At 39.9% G+C, this 17,395-nt stretch overlaps 2 protein-coding genes across 7 annotated transcripts in view; one reads left to right on the forward strand and one right to left on the reverse strand.

The window, feature by feature from the left end:
* LECT2 (leukocyte cell derived chemotaxin 2) overlaps window positions 1-3,461 on the forward strand; it is a 4,523-nt gene extending 1,062 nt beyond the window's left edge. Inside the window, exons 3-7 of the mRNA XM_008632640.2 lie at window positions 886-1,037; window positions 1,550-1,720; window positions 2,057-2,171; window positions 2,640-2,791; window positions 3,224-3,461. Of these exons, the coding sequence (XP_008630862.1) occupies window positions 886-1,037; window positions 1,550-1,720; window positions 2,057-2,171; window positions 2,640-2,791; window positions 3,224-3,414 (781 nt within the window). The 3' untranslated portion in view covers window positions 3,415-3,461. The remainder of the gene's footprint in view (window positions 1-885; window positions 1,038-1,549; window positions 1,721-2,056; window positions 2,172-2,639; window positions 2,792-3,223) is intronic.
* An 804-nt stretch (window positions 3,462-4,265) lies between these two features.
* FBXL21 (F-box and leucine rich repeat protein 21) lies at window positions 4,266-17,389 on the reverse strand. 6 transcript variants are annotated; one of them, XM_017732967.1, is made up of 8 exons: window positions 16,063-17,389; window positions 15,434-15,506; window positions 14,216-14,311; window positions 12,685-12,825; window positions 9,751-10,200; window positions 8,907-9,029; window positions 8,237-8,408; window positions 4,266-7,072 (listed from the first exon to the last, which is right to left on the reverse strand). In XM_017732967.1, the coding sequence occupies exons 5-8, from the start codon at window positions 10,123-10,125 to the stop codon at window positions 6,429-6,431; spliced, it is 1,314 nt and encodes a 437-aa protein (XP_017588456.1). In that variant the 5' UTR covers window positions 10,126-10,200; window positions 12,685-12,825; window positions 14,216-14,311; window positions 15,434-15,506; window positions 16,063-17,389; the 3' UTR covers window positions 4,266-6,428. The 6 variants fall into 6 exon arrangements, with proteins under 6 accessions (XP_017588456.1, XP_017588457.1, XP_017588454.1 ...); XM_017732968.1 differs by lacking the exon at window positions 15,434-15,506; XM_017732965.1 differs by having other exon boundaries at window positions 14,216-15,506.
* Window positions 17,390-17,395: the final 6 nt, after the last annotated feature.

The raw sequence follows: 17,395 nt of genomic DNA on the forward strand, positions 1-17,395 counted from the left end.
GAGTTTCGGTGCTGACAGGTAACGCGGCGGAGCCTGGGCACCGGCGGCCACTTGGCTTTCCTAAATTGAATGTTCAGGCAGCAGAAAGAGAACAGTTAAACAGGCTGACACTCGGAATGAGAGAATACTGTTGTCTGCAGGACCTCTTACTCATTTTTGGGATATTCCTTGGCAATCTTACAGAAGCACAGTGATACCACTGCTGATAACAGATGCAGAGGTGAAGGAGCAGGACTGTTACATGAACTACAGACAGAGTAAAGGAAATGGAAATATTTCAAGGATTTTTGTCCTTTATCCTTGTTGATTATACTCCAGAAATTTAACTAACACTCAGCAACAGCTTATAGGAAGCCGAGTAGATTCATTTACACAAACTAAAAGTCTGTCAGCATCATTAAGTAGGGACCTCATAAAATAACGGGTTATATTTCTCTGAAAAAATGCTTTTTAACGTAGAATCACTCCTGCATTTTCCTGTCATCTCCTCTCCCCAGGCTCTGTAAGTGTCCATCTTCATCATGCAACTTCCAAATTTCTAAGTGACAAAATGCCAAACATAAGATTCTATTTTACATGGGCACAGATGTTTTTTGGGGTAAAAAAATGGTACTTTTCTATAATAGTTTGAAATAGCCCATGAACTTGGGAAAATAAAAAATAAGCTTAAATTTGAAATTTCATCTCACTCTAAAGTACTTCAGAGTAATATGAACAATTTGCAACAAAAAACCCCGATGCTTCAAACCTGCTACTTCTACCCAATATCATTGAAGGTAAAAAATTTTGTTAGACAAGCTTCAGCTATCATCCTGCATTAAGTGACCAAGTGATACATAGCATTAACCCTGAGAGATGTCTCTAGTAATGTATTTCTGCCTCCAGGCATGGTGGCAAAGGAAAGCACAGCGGTGTGGACGTCATCTGTTCTGATGGAGCCACGGTGTACGCTCCTTTCAGCGGGCAGCTCTCGGGACCCATCCGATTCTTCCATAATGGAAATGCCATCGATGATGGAGTCCAGATCAGGGGATCAGGCAAGTAATTAACAGCAGGTGTGCTGTGCGGTGTGCACAAGTAATCATTTCATTTACTTGAGCAAGGTTTCTGTGGTTCTTCAATTCAGGCACCATGTTGATTAATCTTGCACCCTCTCTAGCATGCTGAATTATTGGAAGACAGCACCAGCAGGATGTAGTCCTTTCCTATGCTTTTCTTGGACAGGAGGAAAGAAAGGAGTTGAAAAACATGTAGCAGGAAAATAACAACCCCAAATCAAAAAATAGGAAACAGTAAAAATAAAGCACCGGAAATACGTCCTCAGTTTTGCTGAGAGGATGTTTTCCCATCTCTATTTTCAGCTCCCTTTTTTTCTTTTTGCCCTGGCAAATACAGTAATTTTGATTTCACCGTTGTTGGTACCTTGACTACATTTCTGCTTTATCCTAACAGTCTCCAGTAAGAGACTGGCAGGGAATGCTTCTTGCTCACCCCAGGAGCAGATGCAGCTGATGTTTCCTGACCTCGCTTCCTCTCCCGTCTCTCCCAGGTTACTGTGTGAAGCTTGTCTGCATTCACCCCATCCGGTACCACGGCCAAATCCGCAGAGGGCAACAACTCGGGAAAATGCTGCCAATGCAAAAAGTATATCCTGGCATTATTTCTCATATCCACGTTGAGAACTGTGACCACTCTGATCCTACTCATCTGCTTACGCCTGGTAAAAAAACCCTTAACAACAAAAAAAGCAACTCAGAACAAGAGTAGATTTGCACTCTAGGACCTGTGATAGTATTTTTGAATTTTTTTATTTAAAGCATGGTTCTTCTACGAAATAACCCTAATCTAGAAAATAACCATACATCTTAGTTCTACATTCCATTTACATTTCCTAAAGGATGACAAATTTTATGGGGGGGAAATCCAACTACAAGCATGGGATGTAATTCCAGTATGTTCTTACCTAACTGTAAATCAAACATCGTAGTTGCAAACATGTAAGTGCTAAAACTATCTAGAAGTTAACTTTGATGTGCTGTGTTCCTTTATTTCAAAGCTGTTCCACCATTGCCACAACAGGAGAGAGGCTGGGCTGCAGTGTGTGCTGGGAACCCTACCAACGAGATAAGAGGCTGCGATAGGTATGGCTGTGGATACTACGGAGCTCCAAGGTAATACAATAATTGGAACACAGGGGGTTTCTTCCATTAGAGTTGAATTCTGTTTAGGTCATGTAAGAATTACAGCTTTGAAGGTTTAGATTGGACATGAGGAAACTTTTAGGCTGCCCACATTGCTCAAAACACCTCTCTAGACTAAGCCATGCCTGACCTGACCTAATGTTGGGAACACTCCTGACTCAAGGGGAAAGTTGGACTTGATGTGCTTCAGACAACCAAACTTTCTGTGACTATGGATTTTTTTAAAGACCTGGAAGAAAGGTGTTTTTCTCCAACTCTTACAGGTCATCCACCCTACGTGTCATTTCATCACCTACACCTTTGCAGATCCTTCAGCCAGTTTACTGACACTATTTCTGTCCTAACAACGCATTTCCAGATCTCACCATGTGCTGCCTGACCTCTCTCTGCAACACTGGGCCTGACCAGAGATTTCTGTAACGATGTGTTTGTTTTCAGACGCAATGGCAAAGGGAAGCACCGGGCAGTGGATGTCATCTGTGCTGACGGGGCAACTGTGTACGCTCCCTTCTCTGGCCAGCTCTCTGGGCCTGTTAAATTCTTCCACAATGGAAATGCCATTGATGATGGAGTCCAAATCAGGGGATCAGGTAAATAGCTCTCTTTCATTTAACATTTCTTTGTCTTGAGCTCATACAGGATGCATTACCTTAGCATACTACTTAGTTAGCCAAGTAGTCTAGCCATGTTTTCTTCTATCCACTTACATGCAGAACTTTTTGCTCCTGCTACAGTGCAGATAACTGAGTCCTGCAGAATGTCTTCAGGCTTTTCCCTTTCCTACAGCATGAATTGCCACCTTCTCCCTGCCTTCCATCTTCTCTCTTCTACCAAGTTAATGACTCCAACCACTACCTAATTTTTATGACCACAGCGTCTTTGCTTTTTGGTATTTCCACCATTGCTATCTCAGTGGAAAGGACAAGACAGAAATTGTTAAAATTTCTGAAATAGATTTAGTACAGAAGAATAAATGCTTCATCAGTCATCTAATGTTTTCCCTCCTCTTGTTTTTTCACCAGGATTCTGTGTAAAACTACTCTGTATCCATCCCATAAGATACAACGGTGCAATTTCCAAGGGACAAGTCCTTGGGAGAATGTTGCCAATGCAAAGAGTATTTCCTGGGATCACATCTCATATTCACATTGAGAACTGCGATCATTCGGATCCTACAAGCAATCTTGAAAGGGGTAAAGGGCAAAGAGATTGAAATGGAAATGCAGTAAATTCCAAATAAATCCATCTCAGCATCCAAAAGTTGTTTTTTCTTCCCATGCACAAGTTTATACTATCACCTATTCAATACTTTGTGCCTTACACAAGCAGTGTCTGTTGGATGGCAACAGGGACTTGGAAAACAAACAAAAAAAAGATTTGCGTTTTTATTGGAATTTCTATTTACCAGAGAATCAGGAAATTAGCAAAGACTAGCTTTTTCTAAGTCTGAAAAATCAGCTAAAAAGCAAAGCGCTCACTCCCTCCTGTGGCAGAGAAGGTGCACTCCTGTCAGCTTCTCCAAGCACCAGCTGGCCTCACTTGTTCAGATCAGGGAGCAGAACAAATGCTTCAAAAAATCAGTGCATCAAAAATCCCAACATTTATCAATGCAGGCCCATTTAACTGGAAGATTGGAGCTGGAGCAAGCTGACATTCAACAGCTGGATTTGATGACCTCAAAGGTCTCTTCCAACCATAGCAATTCCATGATTCACGGCTTCACAGAAACACTACCTTAGTGACACGGACCGAGAAAGGGACAACATCCAAAGCAGCCTTTTAAGAGTTTCCCCCTGAACTTCAACTCTGTCACCAGTGTTTCTAAATACACTAACACTGTTCCATTAGCTGGAGAGACACAGAGGACTCAAGGACTTCCCAAACACCCACAAGCTTTGTCCACACTCCATTTTACGGTTTGCATGACAGAAATCCTCAGGTTTCAGGCACAAACATGAAATGACAATTTGCCATTCTCCAGCCTCTCCCAAGGTTTGTTACACACATGGCTTCTAGCAGGAGAGAATCCTAACAGGACACAGTGCAACAGATGGATGAGCCAAGTATCAGTGCATAGATTAAAGCCCTTTATTACATTTCCATTTAAAGCAAACCACACATCTTAAACCAAATACTGTTTGGAAATATTTCAGTTTTGTGTTTAAATTATAATCCCCTGGATTATGGAAGTGCTCAGATCACAGGCTCTACTAACCACAGTCAGATGCTTCTTAACTGTGCAACAGGCAACAAACCATTACTGACTCAGGTGTGAGCGTTACCTTAAATCCGTGAGTGTGTCCAAGCAAAGGGTGGTTTGACCCTTTAGCTGGTGTTCTGTGGACGTGGGGAAGAAACATTTTCTCTGCCGTGAATGCACTGGTTTTGGCTGGGATAGCTCATTTGCTTCATAGGACCTAGAATCCAGCTGTGGATTTGTACTGGAAGCAGCACTGATGACACAGGGATGTTTTTCTGTAGCTGAGCATTGCCTACACAGAGTCCCCGCCGGCTCTGCTTCTTGTACTGCCCCAGCAGGGAGGAGGCTGAGGGTGCACAATCTGGGAGGTGATATGGACAGGACAGCTGAGCCCAGCTGACCCACAGGACATTCCATAGTGTATGGTATCACGCTCAGCATATAAAGCTGGGGGAAGGAGCAACGGGGATGTTTATGTGTGATGGAGCCCTGCTTTCCTGGAGATGGCTGATGGAAGTGGTGAATGAATTCCCTTTTTTGGGGTTGCCTGCATGTGTGGCTCTTGCTTTACTATTAAGCTCTTTATCTCGAGCCATGACTTTTTTCACTTTTACCCTCTGATTCTGTCCCCCATCTCTCTGGCTGTGAGGGGCTCACCTGCCAGCCAGGGTTAAACCACGACAGTGACAAACACCACCAGCAAATTCTTGTAGACTTCTCATTATCAAGAGAAAGACAGAACAAGCGTGGCACCAAAATCATTACAGTAAAATTTATATACAATGCATTTGACTTTACAGTGTGCAAAATGTCAACACAAAAATACATACTCTAATTTACATCAACTCACCATGCCCTTCCCCTTTTAAGAAAATAAATATAATACAATCTTTCTCAAAAAACAGGTAATAGCAACAAGTATTAAACAGTCCTGAATTAAATATTTCAGGATTACCTCCAGCAAGCCTTTCTCTAGAAATCAGTGCTTACACAAAGCTCTGTAAGATACAGATAAGATTACTACAGTCCATTTTGGCCTCTAAGCAACAAATGTAAGTGCTCTAAATCCTTGATTCCAAATAGAAATGGATCAAAGACAACTGTATTCATTTGATCTTTCCTTCTCTTCTTACTAGCCACATGTATGAAATCCTTCTTATTTCTTAGTAATGAAAGCATGGAACAGCATTTAGACATCAGTCTTTGATAACGAAGACTTGGATTTGGGTTAAATCCAAAGCTATTCCTTATTGTCCTGACAGTTTCCAAAGTGCTTTATTACTCACTCAAGCAATCAATCTAGAACCAAACTTTTAAGAATCAGCAAGTTTAACAAAATCTCTTTCCCATCCTTTTAATGCATAAAACAAAAACAACATACTGTACAATGCATTCTGTAGTTTCTGTAATCTGACAAAATTAAAGTGCAATTTAAAACTGTAAAGTTTTTTGTAAGCATAAGCTTATTAACGTTTTATTATACTGCCATGAATTTAAGATAGATTGTATCTGACTAGCCCAGGCTAGCATATTTTAATATACAAGCTTTTAAATTTAAAACATGAATAATTAAAAAAAATAGCTATATAAAATATCAAGACAAATAATAGTGTACTCAAAGTTCTATCCAGCTTTCCACAGAGAGATTTCCTAAAGGAAAATTGTTTCTCTATTCCTCTTCTGACTAGATCAGAAAGACTAAACAAAGACATAAAAAACCCCAAAGAAGCCCACTTTAAAGTAAATGGAACCTTTAAACTGAAGTTCAGAGAAGCCCAAATTCACTGAAGTTTGAAGCACCTGTAAACCAGACATAACTTTCAGAACTGCTAAGTACAATTATATCTATTTTCTATTTCAATATACAATTAATATTGTAGAGTGTTTTGCTGCTAGTCTGCTAGAGGTTTTTTCAAGGAAGAAAAACTCAAATCTGGAAGAAACTTTTCACATTTAATTCTTAAATTTTTTATTTGCATAGAAAGCGACAGCCCGATTCTACCATTTTATCCACAAACACAGGGAATTTACCATGTTGGCATCATATCAGGAAACCACATTCTTCCAAGGTGTTTGGAGACTTCCAGATGAAGCCGATCTAAGCTGTAATCACTATCTGGAATCAGCACCTCCTCCATTATGGAAAGCTGAGTAAGCCTGCCCCCACACATCTTTACAAATTCAATAAAACCTCTGCAGGTGACTTCACATTCCCCCAGTCCCATGGCCGTTAAGTTCTTACAGCGCTCAGCAATCTGGATGAGTTCATCATCCAAAGGTTGAAGTCCATTGGCGCACACAACCAGCTCGATCAGCCGGGGGCAGTTCATGCCAATGCGACCCAACATTGCCTTGCTCACTGCACGACCGAAGTACAGGTGTGTAACAGGTGTTTCCTCTCTGAAGAAAGCATCAAATTCATCTTCGTACAAGAAGAAATACATCACAATGTTGACTTTAGGGGAGTGTCTAACAAGAGCATCCCAGCTTTGCTTTTTAATGGTGTGAAATTGAACTTGTCCGGGATTTTCACTCACGACATCGATGCGAAGGTGCTCGAGATCAACATGTTTTTCACTTGAAAGAGCCAGCAGCAGTTCATCACTTAATATGTAGTAGTTCAAAGCCAGCTCCTTAAGTCCATGACACTGATCAGCCACACAAAGAATGCCTGAGGAACAAAAAAATTTACTCTGTATAATGAAAGTGAATATAAACACAGTTGTTTGCTGTAAAGTTCAAGCAAGTACTGATTCTACTGGCTTGAGTTTTCACGCTTATATCCAAACCCCATGAAATACCTAAGTTCTAGATATCCACAACCTTTTACAGGGTTTTGGCCATTAACATTTAACAGCAGAAGACACAAGCCACATTCATCTTGGATCTGCATATTCTCCTCTTTTTTGCTCCCTATGCAGAATTTCCTCAACTTTGAGGAAGCAACTGGAATCAGGTCAGATTCAGCTCAGGTTACCACCATTCCCTTCCCTAATATTCATTCCTTCAGCTTTCAACTAAACTATTTAAATCACCATCAGACACCCAGTTTAACAGTTAGAACCTTCTGTGAATTTATACCTAAATAACGTTAACTCCTCCTAATGTGCTGGGATATGAAGTACACAGATTAAGTCACCTTTTGTGGACTCCAGAAAAGAATACAGAAACAGATCAGACGCAGCCTCCCTTTCCCTAGCATTAAGGTTTCAGGAGAAAGGCAAGTGAGAAGCTCTCTGAACTTTCAGCAAGGCTATATTTTGAAGGGAGTGAGTCCCTCATCAACCACTGAGGAAGCTACCAGTCCCAGATCTGGACACAAGAGGGCACTTTGGAAACATTCAGAGTCTTACACTTTGAAGGTCTTTGAAATTTGTACACACTCACAGCACCTTGCAAAACAATTACTGACCAACTGTTTTAATCTCCTTTATCCCACCAAGCAGTAGCTGATTCATGGATCAGGGATTTTGTGGTGTTCCCACAGAACACTAGTTAGTTAAGTTTACAAATCTGCACACATTAAGGAGCACCCATTTGGTTACCCTTACACGGTAAAGCAATGAATATCACGTCCATTGAGCATGTGTGAAAGGCTTACACTAGTTTTGGAGGCTTTTCCTCCTCAAGGCCTATCATCAGACGTAGCAAAGCAGCTGGAAAGAATGAAAAAAAAATTCCCAGGATTCCAGAAGATGCAGTCAAGTGAGTAGCACCCCCACCTTCATCAACCCAACTCATCCACATTCTCCTTCACCTTCCAACTGTCCAAACTCAAGACTAAGTCAATTATGGTGCTTTACAGCTCCATTTTTCACTTATATTCACTACTCACCAGCAGGTGAAACATGAGGACAGCTGCTCATTTTTAGCAGTTTTAGAGTATCACTGTTGTTAGCAACAAGAACCTTCAAGGAAGGATCATCAAGTGGTGTGTCATCTATCTTGATTGATGATAATGACTTGGAGTTTACAAAAACTACTGTCAGTGCTGATGCAAAATGAGCCTATTTGGAGAAATTGAAAGAGGGGAAAAAAAACCTTGTGAAAAGATGGGCAAAAACTTCAGTGCTTTAACCTCATGTTCTACACATGCAGAAAGTTCAAAAATAAGCACTTCCCACACATCCCCTTTCTTGTGTAACAAAGGAAGGCTTATTTGAACATGAACATAGTGGATCTTTGTTTAAAAACATGCTGTTACATGTGACAAAATTAACCTTACACTCATTATTTAACTCATCTACACTGATTTATCATTTTGCTGTAATACAGTGACAACTACAAGGATAACTGGACACAGTGATGAGGCTGAAGTATCTAGAATTTTTCTGCAGAAAAAAAGAAATGGTCTTTATTTTCCAGAAGGTAACTCTTCTGTTACTACACAGTAACTAGAGACTGTTCCATAAAAATTACCATCGACTGAAAAACAGAACATTAAGAAAGCTAAAATGGTTTAAGAGTGAGTTAAAATATGCTAGTTACAGTTTGCAGAACCTTACCTTAGAGACATTCATGAAGCTTGGCTTTGCTGTAGAGATCAAACCCAGGGTCTTGATAGAACAGTTCACCAACTGAGAAAGGATGTCACAGGCTGCTTCTGCTGACTCAGTACTACTATCAACCTCAAAAAGCAATATAAAAATAGTGAAGTCATTCTTCAGTATTATTTAGAAAATAGCACCATGGATACCTGAGACTGCAGGTTCCACGTCTACTTAAGCTGTACTGCTCCAGACTGCAATTATCAGTGGCACCAAGTGCAACACTGACTGGAAATTTCAAGACCAGAAAGAGTTCAGGGAAGTTACTATTAGAAAATTTGCCTGAGTGCGACTGCTGGGTATTTCTAGTATGAACACATACCTCAAATCTAAGTCTTGTCTTCAAATAACTTCATCTTATTGCAATACTGTAACATTACTGGTGCTATGAGAGACAGCGATACATATGCATTTTTTTAAAAATGCCAATTTTTAGAGCCCAAAATAGACTTGACAAAGTCTTTGCTCCAGCAAACTAATCCATTTTATCTGCATGGCCAACGCCTTTGTATCTTAAATAATGAACTGATTGGCAAGTCATAAGCCTGAAGAGTAACTTTCTCTTATTTTGTCTCACCTTTCTCCTGGTTTTGCATGGCATTCACTTTTTCTTTACTCTGCAGAAGTTAGAGTGTAGAAAACTGGATGAAACTGCCTGCACATGTGGAAATAAATTGTTGCAGTAGTTGCATTTTTAAACATCAGACTTGCCAGGTACAAGCTTCAAGGTAGCTGACACAGAGCAGCTGCATCCCTCGTGCCCAGTGACGTGACACCGAGCCAGCACTCATCCATGGCTTACCTTGAAGCTGACGTACTGCAGATGGTCAGCGTGCCTCTTGATAATCTGCTGAATGAGATCTGGATGTGTAGACTTTAAGTAAGAAGTGGCTGGCTGGCTAAGTTCAAATTCAAATCTCCTCCAGAGATCTGGGATGTGAAAAACTTCATTCCACCTTCGACAAACAGAAGATGCCCTGGCTCGATCCACTAAAGTCAGGAACTGAAAAACACGCAGAATCACGTGGTGTGGAAGGCTGCCCCAGTCCATCGAGGTGCACGGGTCAGATTCCCCAAACCCTGAGCCATGTAAACTAGTTTTCTGTTTTTTGCTTGTCTGTGATGTTCCAGGAGCTTCAGTTCCAGCCACAACCTTCTGCCCAGCTCTCTTCATCATGAGAGTTTCAGAATGTAACAATCCGACGTATTCAAACTGCACAGGGTCCTCAAAGGTCTCACGTACAATAGGTCTCTAGAAAAATACAGAATATTAGGGAAGGAAGGGAGACAGGGCAGTGGAAACACAGTGAGAGATAGCAAGTTAACAAAATTTAAATATAGCAATGTTACTTTGAAAAGAAGCATATCCATATGTCAATACCCAGTGCACAGATTGTTGGCAAGGACCTTCTCCCTCAGTACCTTGGGTACAACTTGGATTGAATCTGGATAACTTGGACTTGTTAATTTACCAAGTGTAGTTCCATGCATTAGTATTTCTCAGTACATAAAGCATTTTGTAGGGAACAAGAAGTATTTAACAGCAATTTAATTCAGAATGAGAAAGTGGATTCAGTTTAAATTTAAACTCCATTGACAAACTATGGAACCCACTCATGATCTCTAAAAAAAGTTTATCAACTACAGAACTTAATTCATAAACTCCCTTTTTAAACACATCTGGAAGAGATGTGCTCAGAAGAGCCAGACTGAAAAGTTTTGCCCACTCTCCCCCGCTTTTTTTTTTTTCCAAATCATGCCAAGCAGAGGAAGAACGTTTGTACAACAATAAAAAAACTTCAGAGGCCAGTTATCAAAGCAGGGCAAAGTAAGTGAAGTTCACATGCTGTTTTTCAGCTGGAAAAGGACAGTGACCTTGGAAATCAGCAAACTGCAGAGATCTACTTCAGCAATGGACATTTGCCACATGAGCCAGAGCTCAGAGAAGAGCAGCAGAAAAAAAGCTCTGTTTTCACAGGCTGAAACAGTGCAATCTAACCAAGTCCGTTCTAGACTGAATTCTGTTGTTCAGTCAATTTTCAACAACTGCTTTTGCCAATTTATTTTAGTACAGTTGAGGCCCCTTCTCAAATGCCCCACTAATCAGATGTTCATCCAGACCTTCTCTCTTCCCAACCTGTGTGAAGTTTGTATTTTCAAAGCAACCATGTATTTTTCAAGAACGAACAGAGCAAATTATCTATTTTTACTGAACAAACTTCCATGGCAACCCACACAGCTTGCTTTTTCTGGACTGAAAATTTTCCATAGTATCTTCATTATGGGGGCAGGGGGAAAGAAAGAAAAAAAAACAAAAAAACCACAAATCCCTGTATTGCAAAAACAGCTGCCAAAATACACACTACCCTATCAAAAGTTTACCTGGGATTTTCCCCAACTTGTAAGACCTCATCTGTTTGGCTCATTAGGTGTCTGACAAACTTCATTTTTATGAAAGTAAGGCATGTGCATTCTTTGAGAAGCTGGAAAGCACAATGCAGCCAATTTATTAAGAGCTCTTCATATGACCAGTTTCACTACTGCTTGACTTCCTGACAAATTACCTCGATTACCAAGGAACTTATTTTAGCAGTTGTTACAAATATTCACCCAGTCTATTTAAATTTCCATTAATGATTGGAATCAGCAATGTATGCAGAAGGATAAGCCAGAAACACTTTAAATTATGTTAAATCATAGTTCTTCTTCGCTGAATAGACACATGATTTCCATTTAATAGTGTTACAAATGTAATGAAAATGCAGTCTCAGCACGGAGAAACATTTTGCTACTAGACCATCAAGTTATCATCCACACAATCATGTTTTATGACTTTAGACTGCTTTAAGTCACACAACAAATGGGCATTCCAAACTAGTAAATGTGGATGTAGTAATTAACCATTACAAAACTCTCTCCTACAGTTGCTCATAGCCTTGCTAAATTTAGCAAAGGCTAAATACCTTTTGAGTTAAACATCCCTGTTGTCTGTTCTTCCTCCTCCCTACTTGAGAGGAATTACAAACTTGGCTGTTTCCCAAAACTAAAGCTCAGAACAATAAAAAATAAAATTAAATAAATGCTGTTGTTTGAGAAGCTTCTCCCTGCTGTTGCTATTCCCATGCAGATCTGCAACATCTTGGTTAAAGATAGGTTTCTGATAAAACCAGAAATTTTTCCTATCTTACTTGAAACTTACTTGAACTTCATGGTTGCTGATTTGGCTCTCACAAAGAAGTTCCGGCATGTGAGAACAACCAGAAAAGGTATTCCCCTAAACCACAGGTCAGGCTACAGACCAGATGCAGCACATCCACCCCAAATATAGGAAGAGATGCAAGGTATTGTTGGCATACAGTTATCTATGCTCTGCCTGCTAGAACATGGCCAGAACTTGTTCTTGTTGCTACAGCCTTTAAAAACTGCTATCTCCAGAATTTCTATGTTTAGTACTCTATACTCCAGTCCTTTAAATCTAGCAAAATGAATTCCTATTATTCACTGTGGGATGCAAAGCCAGAAAAAGGTTCCATTGGTTATGCATCATAACATTTTTACCAAACATGAAGGCCCAACATTTACTGCAAAAATAAGAATCCTTATTTCATTCTGAATACTTTATAAACAGTATGTATTTTAAAGCACAACTGAAGTTAGCTAAATTACAGTCCCATGTGATATAATCCAGGTAGTATTCAAATGAGAGGCTTACACACACACATACATACACTCCTACCTCCAAAGAATGTGGAGGTTCCTGTCAAGTTACCAGCACCTTTCTGGTATCTGAACATCCATCCCACTGTTGAATCATCCTGCGTGTGTGCATGGATTCCTTAACCAGAAGGCAGGGACGGGTCCCAGAAGATGAACCGACCTGTGAAGCCACCAACCAAACAAAAACTGTTCTGCAGTGTCTGGGAAACCTATACGAAGGACTAACATACATTCTAGAACAAAGATTGAGATGAATACTACCCACTGCTCTGCAGGGCAGATGTGGAAGCAGAGCAACAGAATGTAACAAGCAAATTAATTTTACCAAACATTATCTGAAAAATATCATTTCATTAAGGGGAAGGTATAATTGTGGGCAAAAAATTAGCTTTCACATTATCTACAATTTTAGTTAGATGAGCACTCTTATGCAACACAGATACACTTCTGAGTTCTTGAGTATTACCCAAAGAAAACTACAAACCTAGGTAAGAAATGGGGTTTTTTTCAGCTTACCCTATACCAAAACATGAGTGAAAAGTTACACTTAAACACAGGACCTCTAATATTTGACATTTAAAGACTCTTGGCTTTAAACTTTACTCACTTTTACTCCACAAAAGTATGCTTACTGCACCTTGACAGTAAACAAACAATTTTGGCTAATTAAACTGTATCTGGAAAAAAGATACCAATAATGTATAAATATACCCCCACATACTAATGAAAAAACTACCCTGTAGCTTAGTTTGACAGAGTATCTTGGTGCACTATGAGAAAATAGACCTCCAAATCCAGTTACCCATTTTACATTATCTGAAGATGCTTTAATGGAAAGCTACAAGCACAGCAACACCCACCTCACTAAATCATGACAGATTTTAAAAGTAGGTTTAAAAGCAGATGTTTACCAGGTGTTGTGTTCAACCAGTAATAACATCTTTAGAAACCTTCCAATGCTGAACTTCTCTGTTTTTCTTTAGAAATGGGAGAAGGCTTTAGATTCTGCCATGTCATATCATCATCTTTTGAAAAACTACCAAGTTAATATCAGCTTTACAGATGCCAAGTTTAACAAAGGTATAGTACACATTATTTATGAATACATGAGAAGTAGCCCCCATCTTCTATACAAAATCAAACTCAAGTACTGCAATCTGTGCAAGTAATGCTGCTGCTCAGCTCACACACCAGAAAATTTAGAGCTGAGTAGTCATGCTTGTCTATAAAGAGAAAGCTGATATTCATTAGTAACTGTTTGTGGGTGGCACCTGAAGAAATCTGTCATTTATGGTGGCCTTCTATTGCACAGTCTACAAGTATCACATGTTCTCTCTCCTGTGAAGTGCGCAGAGTCTGTACAGCACATAGAATTCATTTTCTCAAGCACTGTCAGTGTCCAACAAATGAAAGGTTTATAATGCCACATATAAACAGCATACTTAAATAACATTATAACTGAGAGCACAAACCACTGAGATGCAATTTAAAGATTCCAGAGAGAAGTGTATTAAGTTTATAAACCACATATTTTGAAGCAACTTTCTTACCTAAAGAATGCTTCCAAGTTACAATAGGCAATAAATGAATGAACTGAGGCAGCTGCAGCCATGGGCCACTCACATGCATCTGTCTGCTTTCCCCTCCTGTCCAGATAAAATGCCATAAAGACCTGTGTTAGTTTAGAAAAAAAATCTTCATATTACATCCAATGCAAAAATGATAGGGAAATATGTTGACAACAATTTATAAATTTTCTTGCTTTAGTGGAGGCGCTCAAGGGGATCATCTCAACACAAGGTAGCTTATTCCACAATGCAAATACTGTTACTGAGAGAAAAGTGAGGTCAGATCAAGTATAAAAGTAATGGGAAACAAATGTTGCAACTGCATCTACATTTATTGGTCAACAGTACAACGTAAACAGTGAGTTATTCAGTATTTGCATTATCATTACCACTACTAGGCAGTCTTGGTAAACAACACTGTAGCTACTAATGTAATCTAAGAGTCATGAAAAACAGAGAAAAAAACCCACCCAAATGTTTTCTCTTGCCTTTTTCCCTTTTGTGGCAAGGCTGTCGAATGGCCTGGGGAGCCGTGTGACAGATGATGAACACAGAGGCTCAGCTTCCTACCACAAACGTGCACAGCCCTCGCCAGCACCTGCCCAGGCCTGCCTGAAGTCACACGGCAGGAGCTGCTCCCCACAACAACAGAGCACCCAGCCCCAGCCACCTCCCTGTTTACAAGCTCCCACAGCCCGGGTGACAGCCTGTGCCACCTGGGAAGGTGGATCACAAGGCACTGCATCCAGGGGTTCAGATTAAAAGTCGCCTGCCTCCCCCTACACTATTTTCTTTTAATACTACATTACAAGTAAGTTTGTGTTTCAGAGTGTACCCTTACATGTAATCATTCAAAGCTTTACCACCAGGAATATCACAAAGTTTTCTTTTATACAAACACACCAAAAATCTGAAATCTTTGTTGTGATAAGCTTTACAATGCTTTTACATAACCCTCACCATGGGGTTAGGGCAAGAGTACCCTTCCACCTGTTCTCAACTCAGAATTTCAGTATTCTTCCCAACACTTCTCATGTGGCCACAGGCAAAAGTAATTACTAACAGTAAACTAATACCCAAAAAATTAAGAAAAGGACAGGATCCTTTTATAGTAAAAATTGTATCAAATACAGGTAGTCAATAAAGACTACCTACAGTGCTCAGCAGGCTTCTGAATTTCACAGAGATGGGACTGGTTACCTGTAACAGCTAAATAACCAAGAGTACCCCTGAGGAAGAGAGCTTCTCTTGAACAGACCGGTCCCAAACCCCTCTGTAGAGAAGGAAGTTCATACTTTTACACTGCAGACAAGAACTAGCAGAATTTTAGATAATGCATTAAAAAAAAAAAAAGTTACTGCAAGTGACTGTTAACAATAAAAATATAATCAGGTTTACATCTAATAAACATCTGAGTGTCCAAAACCACAAGAACAATCCAAAGCAACATAAATCATGTTAGCTTATATAAGCAGAAATGTATATAATAAAATATTATAGTTATCAGAGATGCAATCAAATACAAGCTTGTTATGCAAACAACAGTAAATTGTTATCTAAGGTAGTTACCCAAATGATTATCAAAGATAAACAGCAGCCACACAGTCACTGAAATGAAACACTTTGATAACTACTGAGGTTCATCAAATCTATTCATATCCTCATTTGTATAAAGCAAAGTATCAAAAATTGGTGCACCCCCCCATACAGCTCTACCGGTGATCGAGTATTTTGACAGCTGCACGTTATCCTGCTCAAACTGCCTCAAATCCACTAAAACCATCAGGATTCAGAAAAAAACAAGTTAAATAACTGTTTCTGCAACTTACCCAGACAACAGAGCTGTGAGTTTCTGCTAAAATTAAGACATTAAAACCTCTCCCATGGCATGGGGGCTTGGTGGGGAATTTGAAAAGTGGTCAGCAGTGACTCCGTTAAGCAAGCAGCTGTTCACTACTTCCAAGGCTACAATGTCAGTTCAAAAAAAGGTTTTATTTCTATAACCAAACATATCACAGATTCAAGCCACAAAGAAGTAACTGCTTCCTCTGATTTCTAGATTTCCCTTCCAGTTCTCAACACCAGGACCCAACAAGAATTAATAAAACACCATAAAATCAGGCTTCTAGGAGAAACAGCAGTAACCAAACACAAATGCAGCAGAGACTGAGTTCCTGAGAAATAAAATACCTTCCAAATAACCAAGCTTGGAAATATTCTCGGATAAAGCAGGCATCTTGATAATTAAGCTTTAAATTTCTAACACTTGGAAATTAATGTTTACGGACCTGCCTTACACGGCTGAAATACCAGTCCCATTAACCACAGTGTCTAAAGAAATCGCAGTTCAGTGACAGCACCGAGGCCACCCCCTCACCACGTTAAGGAACTCGGAATTCAGAGTCTGTCTGGCGAACAGGAGCAGCACAAGGCAGGCAGCCCTGGAAAACTGCTGCCACCACAAATTCAACCACTGAGTATGGTGCAAAACACAGGTAAAAATCCACATTTTAAGCTTAAATCTCAGAAGATCTAGTCCTTCAGGATGATGAGCTCAGAGATTAAACTTTTTCTTCATCTAGGGCACATCAGACTTTTAATGGGTAGAATTTTTGCTTCTGAAGAGGATTATTTATTTTTTATAATCAGTCCTCATTTTTCTCAAAACTGAGCCTCTGACTCAAGGGATTTACCACATTTTTCGTACGTTTCTAACAAATCCTCAAAGTTCTAAAAATAACCACATTCAGCTGAACATCGTAATGCTTGCATTAATTTTTACTAAAGAAATACAAACGCATGGCCACCTTTAGTAGTATTTCGGTGGTGAAATTAAGATATTTGACTTCTACTGATGCATTACTTTTAAAAGGAAGCCACTTCCCTGTGCACAACGCCCAAGACCCCTCGTTTTACTCAGTGACAAATCTGAAGCTGCACAGCTCTTTAGAAAAGCTCTTTTGAGCGTTTATCTACACACCTATGGGAGAAATAAATAATAATTGTTACTTCTACAGCTCTTCTTGAAACCTTCCTACCCGACTTTAACAAGCCATTTAAGCTCTTTACATGGGAAAACCAGCTCCCAGGCACCGCGCTCCTGCAGCTCGGTGAGAGCTCCCGGGATGGCACAAACCCGCCGTACCGCACACCGAGCCCCTC

This window comes from Corvus brachyrhynchos, unplaced genomic scaffold (assembly GCF_000691975.1).
Source record: "Corvus brachyrhynchos isolate BGI_N302 unplaced genomic scaffold, ASM69197v1 scaffold54, whole genome shotgun sequence".
NCBI classification, from domain to species: Eukaryota; Metazoa; Chordata; class Aves; order Passeriformes; family Corvidae; genus Corvus; species Corvus brachyrhynchos.

Excerpts from the sequence above, each read along its gene's own strand:
- FBXL21 (XM_017732968.1), bottom strand. The coding sequence starts at position 10,125 with ATGATGAAGAGAGCTGGGCAGAAGGTTGTGGCTGGAACTGAAGCTCCT. Across the intron at positions 9,030-9,750 it reads TGCAGTACGTCAGCTTCAAG|GTTGATAGTAGTACTGAGTC; the intron begins GTAAGCCATGGA and ends TTGCTTTTTGAG. Across the intron at positions 7,073-8,236 it reads TCCTCATGTTTCACCTGCTG|GCATTCTTTGTGTGGCTGAT; the intron begins GTGAGTAGTGAA and ends TTTGTTCCTCAG.